This window comes from Protopterus annectens, chromosome 1.part0 (assembly GCF_019279795.1).
Source record: "Protopterus annectens isolate FY-2018-M chromosome 1.part0, PAN1.0, whole genome shotgun sequence".
Taxonomy (NCBI): domain Eukaryota; kingdom Metazoa; phylum Chordata; order Ceratodontiformes; family Protopteridae; genus Protopterus; species Protopterus annectens.
Genome location: NC_056725.1, coordinates 1,387,440,271 through 1,387,454,542, shown reverse-complemented (window position 1 = coordinate 1,387,454,542; position 14,272 = coordinate 1,387,440,271). Strand labels below are relative to the sequence as shown.

The following is a 14,272-nucleotide window of genomic DNA, read 5'->3' as shown; positions in this document are numbered from 1 at the left end:
GTTTGCTTCTGGAAATTGTTCTGGAACACAATGTATTTATGTTTGGAGACACATTTTATTGGAAAGTATCAGGGGTAGCTGTGGGCACTAGTTGTGCCAACACATACGCAAATCTTGTTATGGTGGACTGGGAAGAACGGTACCCGGTACATGATTCCTGTGTCATATTGTGTAGACGATTTGTGGATGACCTCATCGTTGGTTGGAGGGGTGATGAGGCCAGTTTAAAGACATTTCATCACTATCTTAATAGTACCGGATATTTTTTTACAATTCACCATGAATTATTCTAGCAGCAATATAGATTTCTTAGACATTACTGTTTTTAGAACTGAGAATGGTTGGCACACTAAACTACATAGGAAATCTTGTTATTGTCCAGCTTTTTTACACCATGACAGTATGCACACAGATCACATTTTCCTAAATATAGTTACGGGACAAGCGATGAGGGTTTCACATCTCTGTTGTCAGGAAGATGAGTATCAGAAGGAACTTGTTAGTTTACAGGAAGGTTTTCTGAGTAAGGGGTACAGTGTACGTGAAATCAGGGAAGCCTATTTGAAGGTACAGAATGAGAGAAAAGGGAAAGCTAGACTCTACTATTCCATGAAAACAACAGTACAGGATGAAATCAGGGAATAGAGTTGGTTCTTAAATTTCAATAGTGTTGCCTTATGCTATGGATGTTGAGAGATTTGGGAACATTATAAAAGAAAATTGGCACAGTCTTCTAGTGGATGAGGAAACTATAGAATAGTAAGTACAAGACCTAGTTTTATTTACAAGAATCAAAAGAACTTAAAACAACAGTTGTTTTATCCCGGACCGAGGAATGTAACAGGAGATATTCAGCATGGGACACGTAGATGTGGAAATTGTGCTCACTGTATGTTTATGGATGAATCAAGGTTCTTCAAGCATCCAGGGACAGGGCACTTCTGGGAACTTAGAGTTAGGAGCAAATTGTAACACTTGCAATGTAGTCTTTGTGGCACACACTGCAAGGTATGTTTTCATTTCTATGTAGGGAAGACAAATACATGTTTTAGAAAATGAATAAGGGATCATATTTATTGTACAAAAAAGGGGTTGGAATGTTGTGTTCTAGCTAAACATACGATGTCCGCAAATGAAGAGCATGTGTTTTTCTTTCAAGTGTTACATGTACAAACAGTGAATAGTAGGTTGGGAGAACATGTTAATCGGACAGTGTGTGTGGAACTACAGTGGATCTTGAGGTTGGGGGCCCATAGGGATCTGGGTCTTAATGACTCAGTTCCCCTTAAAAAAGTGCTCAAGTCCAGGAGAGAGAAATAAATTGATAAAATGAACATAAAATAAAACAAGAATTTGGTTTGTGTTATTGAAATTTTGTGTGTGCTTTAGAGCTACACATGCACTTTTTAGTATATTGAAGTTGATACGTAAAATATATATGTTTTAAAATGTGTTATATATAATTTGTGAAATGTAAGTGCACTTTTAACAATTTGGATTATCACACCAATTTGTTTAGGGTGGGGGGGTTGTTTAAAATTTATGCATTTGATTGGTCTTCAGTGAAATTTGAAATGGGTATTAAAGTTTAATTGATTTCTAACTGTCTGATGAAGCAATGTTGAACATTGCGAAAACGCTCACTAAAAACGTTGGATTTTTTTATTCCTTGTGGATTATTTTCATTTCTACCAGTTGCCTTCAGCCTTTGGGTAAATTTGTTGTCTAAACTAATGGCAAAACAATGTTAAAAAGCTCAAAGAGCAGAATCCCTGTACTCTGCTGCAAAAGCCGCACTACTACTCCCAACAGTTGATAACTTAGAGGAAGGAAACTGGAGAATAACCTCACAAAAATTCCCAGCAGTATTTCGACACGTACATCGTTGGGGTTACAAAATAAGATTTAACTGTTTAGTAGTGACACCAAGTCTGAAGTGTAGAGGTGATGGAAGGCAACCAGCCTGTAGTGCAACCTGGAAGGTAGGCAAATGTAAACCACAGCTAGGCCTGAATAGTAATGAAATTAAACAAAGACTGCGATAAAATTCAAAAGACCAATGTAGTATATTACCAAATGTGTGAATTCCAGAAGTCACCCTCCCGTTAACCATAGTGCTGAGTACTAAGGAGTTCTTGTGGAGAACATTTTTTTATTAGTTAAATGATAATATCAATGTAAGATCTGGAGTATAAAAATAGGATCAGAATTTTATAAACACAATGAAGAAAAAAAAAACTGATCAATTATGGAAGACAGAGCAAAAATGATCACCAGCTAGCTCACAAATAAAAGAACACTGCTTAAAATGCAAAAATCAGCAGCATACACATTCCTATTAAAAAATGATTTGAGAAATAAAACAAAAGCTCCTCTTCACAAAAGCATGCTATTCTTTATTCTACAAAACTTAACTCCTATCCATCCCTTCTTTCATTTTACCCTCCTCACCTGTTATCACCAACTCCATTCAACTTTTTCTCCTTCCTTCTATGTACCCAACATATTTTAGTTACTGTATAATAAGAATATTGCAAAACATTGCTTTGGAACCAAAAGCATGATACTTTTTGCCCACTTAAAAACCTAACTATCCAGGATACCTTTTTGAAACCACGTAAGCTATGTTTTCATTTACTGTCGACTTCTGTGTTGAAAGTAAAGAAGGAAGAAAATTGACTGATCTAAACTGACCCCCGTTTGTTTAAACAAACTAGTACATTGTGTATCAAACTGTTTTAGCATCACAGCGCTCCTTCTATAGTGAAGTTGTCTACTGTAAAACTTTCCACAGTCCCAAAACAACTATCCGTATTTAAGCTTCAAGTCAAAAGTCAACTCTTATTTGCTCATAAAGACTTCCATTTTTCACAGTATGCTAACGTTGATCATGCATGTCTTAAACATATGACCTGGAGCACAAATATCACCAACAAGCTAAAACAAATATCAAAAACCTTTCCCCCCTGTCTGCAAAATATCGAGCTGACATTTCTTTATTGAGGAAGGGTGATCATCAAACCCATGAATGCATCCATAACTCAATATATCATTGTCACTTGAATACATATGTGTACAGAATAATGAAATTTCTAAAGTATCAATGAACATGTTTGGATTAAAAAACAGGCTTTAATATAAATTTACTGCCAAAGGCTGATTAAGATATCACTGAACTGTCAGGGTTATTTTGCAAACAATTTTTTTCAATAAAACATCTATTTGCATTTTCTTCGTGTGATTGCATGTGTGTGTGTGTGTTTGTGTGTGTATGTATGTATGTGTATATATATATATATATATATATATATATATATATATATATATATACAGAAAAGTGAGAAAACTGTCAGTTATACAAAGGACAGTGACAAACTTCAGACAAAGCATAAGCGCACAGGCAACCAAGCAGTGTTAACTACACTAAAACTGTAGTACAATAATGTGCACAACTTTAAATCCATAACATGCAAGTTATAATCATAATCAAATAATTGTGATAATATTTTAACAGGTAAACCTGCAAACGAATAATTTAAATATAATTACCTAATACTATACTGAAGTGATACTGTAAATGGGCAACGATATTTACCAAGTGGAACCAATAAAGAAGCTGCCAATCAAAAAATGAACAATTTACGTAAAATGTAAAATATGCCAAGGAGAAAAAAAAAACAACCAAGAAGGCATCTCCAGCCAAACAAAAAAAAAGTTTCATACAAATCAATGCTCTGCTGTTGATGTAAAGTCCCTCCACCCCCCACCCACCCACACATACCTTTCACTACAGCCGTCCTACTACTGGAACAAAAAACAGTGGGGTTGACAGTGTCAAAAACAACAGTGACAGCAAAATAAAATGTTAAACAAAGATTGAAGTTTAATGTTGCGACCATTTGAACTGCATGACTGGCAGTCGGATGTTTCGGAAAAATCTTCGAACAAAACAGAAGGGCAGTTAATCGTACCATAAACCAGTCCACACACTTCATGCACCTTTTAGTGAAAAATAATACAAGGCTACTACTCACAAACACAAGCAAAGGCCCTCCCAGTCCAGCATTTCCTGCAGCATGCATTGTGCTAAATAAGGAAATCCACAAGGGCTGCTGTGTTTACACACGAGAAAGTGCACATTAAGGGAGAAAACAAAGCTTAACAGAGATACCTGGTCTAGGATGCAATCCTACATTCTAATCCAGAATCTTCTCATTCTACTGCAACTCCAAAATAAAAGTGTGTGTGATCTTTGCTGACACTTTCTACTAACCCCCCTTGACCCTAAGCAGATGCATCTAATACTGCTAGGCAGCTCTTCTTGGATACTACTCACTATGGCTCATTGGTGAAGTGGGGGTTCCTAGGTGGTTGGTACCCATACAAGTGACAGAGCACATCGAAGCAGAAGCAGCATATCTCTGCCGAGACCACCATCTTCCGGGGAGCGGGGCTGAGGGTAGAACTGCAGCTGGAGCTGAGGGTCCTGACGTAGCTCAGAGAGAGAGTACTTCCACGGCCCAGGCTGTTCACTCAGGTGTTACCAAATCGAATGTAAAGGCAAACAACGACAATAGGTGGTATAGGGATGAACATGATGTTTCACCCGTAAATAATTTGGCAAGCTAAAAAGAAAAATCACATACATATACGCATCATAACTCAATATTTGTACCATAGTTCTTGAGCAAAAGCTGAACCGGGAAATCCTTGTAGCAACTGCCAAACTGATGCGCCTCTCTAACGATCTCTGGCGATCCGCGAGTCCCCAAATAAAATAGAGGGATCCAGTAGCAGGTAAAAATCTCCAAATATTAGAAAAAAAGAAAGGAAATACCTGCTGCTGGACTCTATTTGGGGAAAGCAAAAGAAAATCAGGTTGCAGGTGGATGTGTTACGCAAGTGGTGGCTTTGATTGCAAGAATCAGATTGCCTGCCACCACTTGCTTTATCAACAGCTTAAGTGGATTTTCTACTAAAAGTTAAATGTGACCTTAATGTAAAAACACACTGAATCATAACTACAGAAGGTAAATTACAAGTTCAGCGTGTTTTAGATTAAGTTCAACTACAACTCTGCACTACAGTTTCTTGTGCTTGTGGAAGGCACTCTGGGGGTAACAACTTGCAATTCCTATCTTCTCATGGCGTGCTCAGATGTAAGCACAAAAGCGCCATGAGAAGGTACTCTGGGTTAATGAGTTAAAATAGGCAACAAGGGTCTGGAATTTACTGGAGAAAACTGGCAAAAGCACCACGGTATTAAGAACAAATAAACAGAGACAAATATAACAGAGTGAGATGAGGCCATGTAATTGAATGTTGAATGGTATGTTTATGCAAAGCACTAGATGTTCCATGGTACTAGACAAACAGCTGTTGATGGAAAAATACCTAGTATGTGCATTCCATGCAAAAATTGCAAATATTGCAGTTGTGTTCAGAACCAAGCAGTGTACATCAGCAAACACAAGTAAAATGTTCAGCATAGTTTCTGATCACATGTACAAGTGAATGGATAATATATTTTCCTGTCTGCACCTGCTCAGTCTTTTACATGGGCAAGTCATCCAGAATATCCAAGCACCAGATGCCCTAGCGTATTAACATAAAATGCCATACAATATGTACTGCTTTGTCTAAACATATCACTCAAGTTTCAGCTGCCCAGTTTGTGTTTATTCGTATTGGCAAAAGAGACACTGTCTATAAAAACGACTGGCAGGCTATAGGCTATCTTAAGTTACAAAGAACGAGAATGGAATGTTATGCTTAGTCCTTTCCAAATCAGAACTAAATGACCATGTAAGAATCACTTTAACTGGTTTTCTTTTTGTATTTTCAGCGTAAACATATATTTTTGTACTGTACTGATAACAGTGAGTTAGCAATTGAAAATTATTTTCTTTAGAAATGTTCAATGTAAATTGAAATTAAATTACAAGTTAGCTTTTTCCTTTAATATACTGTGTCCTTCCTTATATTGTTTCACCACTAGACAGTGGTAACAATTTTGAAACCAAATAAGATACGATACACTGCTTTTTCCTTAATTCTGCCTCTCCTTGGGACTAAAAATAAATTTCAACACTAATTCTGTATATATTTGCTATGGTTAGCATTGGTGATATTTTTTTTTCATTTGTTTTCACATTATGAAGCAGTTTTCACTAATAATTTTTTGGTTTAGATGCATACTCAGGCAGTACGTTTTAAAGTCATTTCGTGTTTTACATGCATTTAATCACAGTACTGCAGTGGTGGTACTGCGGTAGCGTTGTCGCCTCACAGTAAGACATTGTCCTGTTCGATTCTCAGCTAGAGCGTCTTCTGTGTGGAGACATGCGTGAATGGGCGTACCTTCGTTGAAGGTTGTGCGTCAGAAATGACAACTCAGGATGTAAAAATCTACTGCCAATCATTAGCGGACCGGAGTTCCGCTGTGGCGACCCCTAACTGGGAAAAAGCCGAAAGACAACAACAACAACAGCAACATGCATTTAATCACAAGTTGTAACACCATTCACAGATTTTTACTTTTTGGTACTGAGGTAAATGTGTTTAACTTTGAAACTGGGTCATCAGTTCCTCTTTCATTCTTAAACAATAAGTTATGGACATCTTCACCACAATGGTCTTTTGATTCTTTGTGCTCGAGTACTGGTACTTTGATTTAGTTTGGGCTATTGTGTTGGTTTCCTTGCACAGGGCAGTTTTCTTACCCATGTGTCATTCCTCGGCTTGCTGCTTGGATTTATAAAATTCCCTACAGGGTACTTTGTTAGAAGTGTTAGTGGAACAGGTTATTGTTCTAGCCTTACAGGCTTAGCTCACCCCTTTAGTTTGGAGAAACTATGCCCATTATTTTGCTTTGCTCCTGTTATTTACATTGAGTCTTTTGACTGGGTAATATTATCGATGCCTCATCCATCCACTGTCTCTCCTCTTGAACAAAGCCAGAAGCCTCTGTGGCCTCACATATACTGGGATTTTGTTCCACAGCATAGGGGTCTCTTGCCAGTGACAGCTAGGCTTCCCAGCCCTGCCCCCTCTACTGCTGTGTTACCTTAGGTCTCCTGCCCTTGTGGCTCTTTCATTATATTTTTTTGAGGCAGAATATGTTTCATCAAATGGGGCTTGACATGGCTCCTCCTTTTTGCTTTGCTCTCACCTTTGAGCAAGTGTGAGTGTGCACCATAATGAATGAGTTCTTCAGCCTTGCAGCCATAGATTTGCCTTTGAGACCTTTATTTGGTTTGGAACTTTGGGGCCTCCAGCTGCTGCAAGTGTCTGCGGGGATACATTTTTAGACATTCTTGGGATCAATCATTGGTCTGAATGTGTGAGTGAGGGACCTATGAGACTGGTTGATCTAGATGTGAATCGTGAATGGCATGAATGATCATCATGATCAATGTCCTCACCTTGGGTAACTATATGTGTAGAAGCAATCTGAGTGTCAACTGAAAGGTTACTGTCAACCTTTGTCCCCAGGTCCCTGATAACTACTTCTGTGCTCAGTGGATTGCCTCTTATATGGTAGCTAGGGTGGGTATGACTATTTTTTTTGGCATATGACTTTAGGCCATTGCTCCGGTATACTGGCAGGCGTGTAACCCAGGGCCCTGGCATGATTATGGTCTCTGGAGAAGGCATCTAGGCGACGATTTTGCAGACATCACTGAGTTTTGCAGTCATCAGCTGTGAGTGAAGTTTATATCTGTCCTGTGTTTTTTTGTGCAGGTAGTTGGGTTGCCATCAGGCCCTGTGGGACCACCACTTGTACTGGGCATGATGTCTGACATGAGCCAGATGGCTCTTCAGGAGTGGGCTCTGACTCTGACCCTGTGGGTGCAACCCATCTTGTGGCATCTTGTGCCTTATGGGCGGGCAGGGTTGTTGATCAGTTGAGTGCCATTCAGTATGATGAGCCGGGTTATGGGTTCATAGGTCAGGCTGATGGCTGTATGCTGTAGGAATTGGTTGGTGCCCTTGCCAAATTCTACCAAGGGGTGTCCCAGAGAAATCATCAAAAGCCTAGCCAACCAATTCAAATGCCTTTGACAAAGCCGCTAAGTCTGCTGCAATTTCCCAAACAAATTAGGTTTGAGTTATGTTATGATCTATTCTATTGCTTATGTCTCTTCTTAATGGAATGGTTATATTGGCTCCATGATTGATGGGACCAATTTCTAGGGTCGCACCAAGTGGCAGAACTTAGGCCAGCGTGTGTGAGTCAGTAATGACACAGAGGTACACCTGCTTGAGTGCCAGATCCCCTAATGAGGAGCCAGAGTCACTGCTGAGTTGTCTGGAGTTAAGTTTGGTCGGTCCATCCGGGGGACACCATCAGGTCCCATGGATGCAGTGTTTTTGCCCTGGAGAGAGAGAGATGTTTGGGTGCCCTATCATTTGAGATAGATGGGGTTCAGTTTCATAGATATGATGTTTCCACTGAACTACTGGGCCAGGTGAAGTTTGCACCTGTCAGAGCATTGGTTTGAACTAGCTGTCTTGCATCTCACCTCATCCTTTTGAGTTTCTTTCCTCCCAGGTTTCTAAGCCTTGGGTTTTTCCTTTTAATTGAAGGCTCTAAGCTTCCCTTAAATTTTTGATCAGGTTTTTTTTTTTAAGCTTTTTGCTTTTTTCTTTTGCTTTTTTAGCTTTTCTCCTAGCTTTTTACTTTAGTTTCTATTACCTTAGGCCCTTTCTACTTCTTTGTTGTTTATTGTTGTAGAGTTTGTTTATGGCTGTTTTGGCTCTGACTGGACCCTGCCTTTGGTACAGTTTGCTGGTACTTTTTGCCTTTTTGGATTTCTCCTTGGCCTTGATTGCTGGTGCCTGCATTTTGTGCTTGTAAGTGATGGATTGGTCATTTACAGCAGGCCTGGGAGCAGCAGTAAGTGGGGGGACTTTGTAGTAGAAGCTCAGTAGTGAGAAGGGTGAAGCCTGTTTTGTGAAGTTTTTTACTGTGTTTTTTTGTTTCCAGGGGGGTGGGCAGCTTTTGAGTTGGATCTTGTGTTGAGGGTGAGGGGTCAGGTTAGCTTGTGTATGGTTGTGGTGCTAGTGTGATGATGAACTCCATGTTGTTTCTCAATGATGGGGTATGTGGATGATGTCTGTTCCAATTGTTTTGTATGAGTTTATGAATTCTTTGATGTTTTGGGCCCAGATTTTTTGGTAGCGAGTAGTGTCTTGTTTGTGTAGTATAAGTAGGGTAGCTGGCTAGTATAAGTATAGTGGTAGATACATTTATATTTCAGTGATTTCAGTGTGGCCAGAAGGGTGTCAGGTGTTCCTTCCTAAGGGATGCCTGGTACATGCTGGCAAATTGCAGAGCAGTCTGGCACGGTTGCATTGCATGCGATGCATCTCGATGGTGCCCCGCATGCTGAGGTGTAATTCCTGAGGTGGGTGCCTGATTGAATATGGACACCGGTGTTTCCTTGATGATCCTTTGTTGCATGATATGAGGTAAAGGGTGTAAAATGATAGGTGCTCTGGGGTGCTCTCAGCAGGGGCAACCAGGAAGGCTCACACCACAGACTGCATATGTTCAAGACAAGGGCTTGAATCCCGTGCATTTTTTTTTGAGAGACATCTGGCTGAGAGGGACATGCAGCCATAGTTTTTTTTTTTTATTTTTCCATTTGGGTAGTTTCTGGTGAATTTGAGCCTTTCAAAAATTAAATGGGGGGGGTGGCAGGGGTTACCAACAATATCAATCGAATCAGGGGGTGACAGTGCAAGCCATCCCCCAGAAGCAGCTAAGCTTGTCCAGCATGTCATCCCAGGCAGACAGACATTGGATCCCCTTTGAATGACACCAGAATTTAAGCCAATTGTTAAATTAAGTAAATGATTCTTTTGCATTTGGATATAGAAATTGAATTGCCTAGACACAGTAAGGCCTTACTAAGTTTTATGATTGCTACCAAAAAAAAGCAATTGCAAGAACATGCAAATCAAAATGTAAATCAGCCATAAAATAATTATTTTGAACATTGTAAATTAGATAAAATAATTGGTGGTGGGATCTTTGGAAAAGGAAGGGGGGAGCTGCATGTAAATAAATGGAATCTTTGGGAATAAGACATGCAGAATAATGTTCAGGAGGAGGAGCATTGAAATTTTGGGGAAGATGGGACTTAAGCAGTCTGTGTAATGTCAAAGTAATTGTTAAGTAAATGTGTATAATACATAAAAATAAATCTGTGTAGTTTTTTTTTTAATAAATGCATATGTACCCATTTCCCTGTGTAATGTGTGAAATTAATAAAGATGTTAAAAAAGCAGCTAATACAGGAAGATATGAGAGAAAAAACTGTAATGTATAATCCTTCAATAGGGAAGTCTCCAGGAACAAATGGTATTCCTGTGGAAGTTTGAAAAAAATTGAGAACACTCTGGAAGGTTGTAACACCGTTAAAAATGTGGGGTAGGGGGGATGCCAGCATCGTGAAAGAAAGCTGTGGTTGCTTTATTACCAAAACCGGTTAAAGAGCTTTGAGATTTGGCTTCATACAGACCCATTTCAATTTTAAACCATAATTTTAAAATTGTTATGTTGTACTAGCTAAGAGAATTGCAAAGCTGTTAACCAAAGTTGATAGATGTTTGATCTGTGTAGTTTTGTGCAGGGGAAACATACCCATTTGTTGTATATCCATGCAGTTGCAGTGGCTGGACAGTGCTAGGAAACAGGTTAGGGTTTTATTGTCCTGTTAATAGGCTATGTTTTCTGTACCATGAAATCACTCTAGTCTACTTAATTTGCTGTTAGGATGTGCTACTGTAACTGTGGACAGTTTGTGTATTCCATTTCAGTGATCTGCTTTGGTGTGGAATCACAGGAAATGGTCTTTTCCTTCATACAGTGCACTCTAATGAACTTTAGTAAACCAATTGCATTAATGCCGAGTTTGGAGTATTTTTTTTTCTCACTTTGTACAGATACTTGAGGAAGATTACTGTCTTCTGTTTTCACAGGTGATGTCATTACTTCAGTTCATGATCTTCGGGACATGACAGTTGATCAGACTGCAGACAAAGAGAAGCAGAAGTCTGAGGTTAAACATATACTGATGCAGAAGCAGCGGGCTTTATCGGAGCTCTTTAAACTCCTAACCAGGATGGGTGAGATCATTTTGCAGTTGCCTATAAATGGATTAAGCCAATTAAAGGACTGTAAAATGTATTATTATTTCTTAGCTGCCTTGTCAGCGTTGGGAGAGGCTCTGGGGCAATACAAATAGCCATAAAAGCTAATACACAACAAAGCAGATCCTTTAGGAATGTTTTCACAATCATCTGTAGACTTCATTTTCTAAGTTTAGGTTATAGTCCTTGGATCTCCTAATGATAACAGTTGTTACCTTTCCTTCTCCTCCAGGGTCATTACGACTATAGTTTCATTGCATTATGTTTGCTTAACCCCTTTTTTCTGTGATGATTTATCTTGATACCTGATAAAACCAGAACATTGTGTCCTGAGATCTGTTTTCCTGTATTTTTATTTTTTTTATTATTTTAAAATTGAAAAACTATAGCTTTTAAAATGAAAACACTTTCCATCCTCAGAAAACTTAAGGATGAATATTTCGATAGATCAGTACCTACAGGATCAAAATAAAATTAAGTCCCAAGTTAAGCTGAAAGTAAAAAGGCATGCAGTTGCCCTTTCCTCATACTTGCATAGTAGCCAGTCATGGCTAGCTAATTGTCTAATTCCAGGTTAGGTATTTTGGAAAACGTAGCTCTGAACAACTTTCTTCAAGAATCGGGGATAAAACCAAAAATAATTGTTTGGGGGGGGTGTCAAGCCAGAAGTTATGGACAGTTTTTTTTTTTGTAAATATTGCTCTACTTTAGAAAGTCAATAGAAAAACAGGCTTTGCATCAACATGCATTTTTTTTAAACGTAAGACAATTGAAACTCTGTCTGACATTTTTGACTTATTCTGTGTGATTTACCTTAACATTTAATGTTTTTTGAGGGAAAGCGCAAAAATTAGCCAAGTACTGACATTTGCTTAAATGCAGCTGAAGGCAGTACCTACCAGTAATGTCTTAGCATTTAGTGAGAGACTGCCATGACAGGGCACAAATGCTGTATCTTCATGAAGGACTTTCTTTTGCGAGATGATTAAAATATGCTGTTAAACCACCAACTAAACTTTAGCAGTTAATAATATTCCATTATCTGTGCTTTTTGTTTTGCTTATGGTGATCCAGGGTTCTGGCAAGAGATCAAAAAATTTAACAGTTGTAGTCAAATACCAGATGTGCAGTCAAGTCAGAATAAAATTACTTTTTTGGAGGGGATGTGGATATAGGCTGTGTGAAAAGAAGGGAACTTTGAATTACCTTTATCACATTTAAGGTGCCAAGTTCAATCCTGGCTTGTGGTTACTGTCTTTGTGGAGTGTGCATGTTCCACCTTCCTCTCTCAAAAAAAAAAAAAAATGTCTGGGTTTTGCCACCTCAAAGACGCAAGGTATTGGACTTTAATGCAGTACCTGTCAGTTGATCTCGAGAGGTCTGCCAATAGAATGCTCCCCCAAAAAGTATGCAGTCATGTCGTGGGCAACAAGCTTGGATTCTAGGTAGTGCCTATTGGTGGAGGAGTCTTATGGACCAACTGCTTTAGGTATCAGCTGTGGTCCACAGTGTCCATTAGATAGGAGAACACACTGCTTGCCTTATCAGGGCTGGCCACGTGAAGTAAGAATTTGGCTGTTGATGGTTTGGTCACAATAACTAATGTTGCCAGTAGGGGCATGGGTATTTGCTGGCTGTGGGTGGGTTGAGGTCTTGGCTTATCCAACATACTCACAGGACCCATGTGAGTGGTAATAGGAGTCTACATGACCCTACTTGCCCGTATTTGCCTGCCCCAAAGCCCAGCAGCCTTGGGTGGTGAGTAAGCTACTGGTAGGTAAGTGTCCATTTGCCCAGACTGAGTTGCATGGAATAACTCTGTTGAGCAAAAGCTGGAAATAAAACCAGTCAGATTGCCAAAAATGAACTGGCACATTTTTCTCACTCTCTCACTTTGGTATGAGCTCCTAGTTCCAGGATATGCCATGACATTGCTTGCTGATTACATGGGAGTGCAACAGCCCCTGAACCTGCAACCTTCTTCTTTCCCCTTCTCAATTCATATCTTGATCCTGATGCATGTCTGTGAAAAGTTTCTGCATTTTGTGCCTAGAAACTAAAAATCTTGGTTTCTCTACAGTTGCCATATAGCCAAGCATGACCTAGACTTGTATTGCCTTAGAAAATAATGTTGTTGTGTCTTTCGGCTTTTTCCCTGTTATGGGTCGCCACAGCGGAACTCCAGTCCCCTAATGATTGGCAGTAGATTTTTACGTGTCTAGTTGCCAGCTCTGACGCACAACCTTCAACGAAGGTACGCCCATTCACGCATGTCTCCACACAGAAGACACTCTAGCTGAGAATCGAACAGGGCAACGTCTTACTGTTAGGTGACAAGGCTACGGCAGCACCACCACCACAGTATATTGCCTTAGAAAATAATGCAGGGTATAAAATGGTGATACAAGTGTGAGTGGTTTCTTGTAGCCACCTACAAATATAGGAGGGAGAAATTGCTGGCCTTCCTCAGTACCAGGAGGATGGTGAGGATCATAGTTCCTCATGCAGAGTTCTGCAGGTTCTTACCCTATTCCTTGTTTTACCCAGACCAACATCATAAGGACTGAAAATTTGAGGGTAGGTTGCAATTACCTTTCTAGATCCATGGAACCAGTGATAACTCTCTAAGCAAAAAAAAAACCGCTGTTAGCCAACTTCTGGTCCAGTTAAGAGGAATTTATTATTGTGGTCTCCAGATGAATTGGTGTCTCTCATCAATGCATTAGGTAGGTGGAGAGACACTTTCTTCCTGGAAATTCCTCTCCAGGCATGAGGACCTTTTTCTGACTAAGGTACAGCAACATTTTTCCTTTAAGTCCAGTTCAGAACATTGACCCTTTCCCTTGGGGACTGTATTGAATCTGGTATGTAGAACAATGAGCATGCTCCTTAAATCCTGATAAATTTGCCATGGTTTAGAAAAAAAACATACTTTTATAAAAGAACAAAACATGTAATTAGACTTATAATGACTTAAATGTATGGGAATTTCTCTTTCTAAAAACGGCATTTCTTTATGGATAACAAACAGCATTATTCACATATTTACATCACACAATGGTGTCAGCAGTGCTTTAAAGCTAAAATACTCCAAAATACTGCATTTCTCTTT

The 14,272-nt window shown here is 39.3% G+C and overlaps 1 protein-coding gene across 1 annotated transcript in view; it reads left to right on the top strand.

Moving 5' to 3' along the window:
* Positions 1-14,272, top strand: part of MDN1 (midasin AAA ATPase 1) — a 3,484,183-nt gene that overhangs the window by 2,611,862 nt on the left and 858,049 nt on the right. Inside the window, exon 75 of the mRNA XM_044071809.1 lies at positions 10,990-11,136. Within this exon, the coding sequence (XP_043927744.1) occupies positions 10,990-11,136 (147 nt within the window). The remainder of the gene's footprint in view (positions 1-10,989; positions 11,137-14,272) is intronic.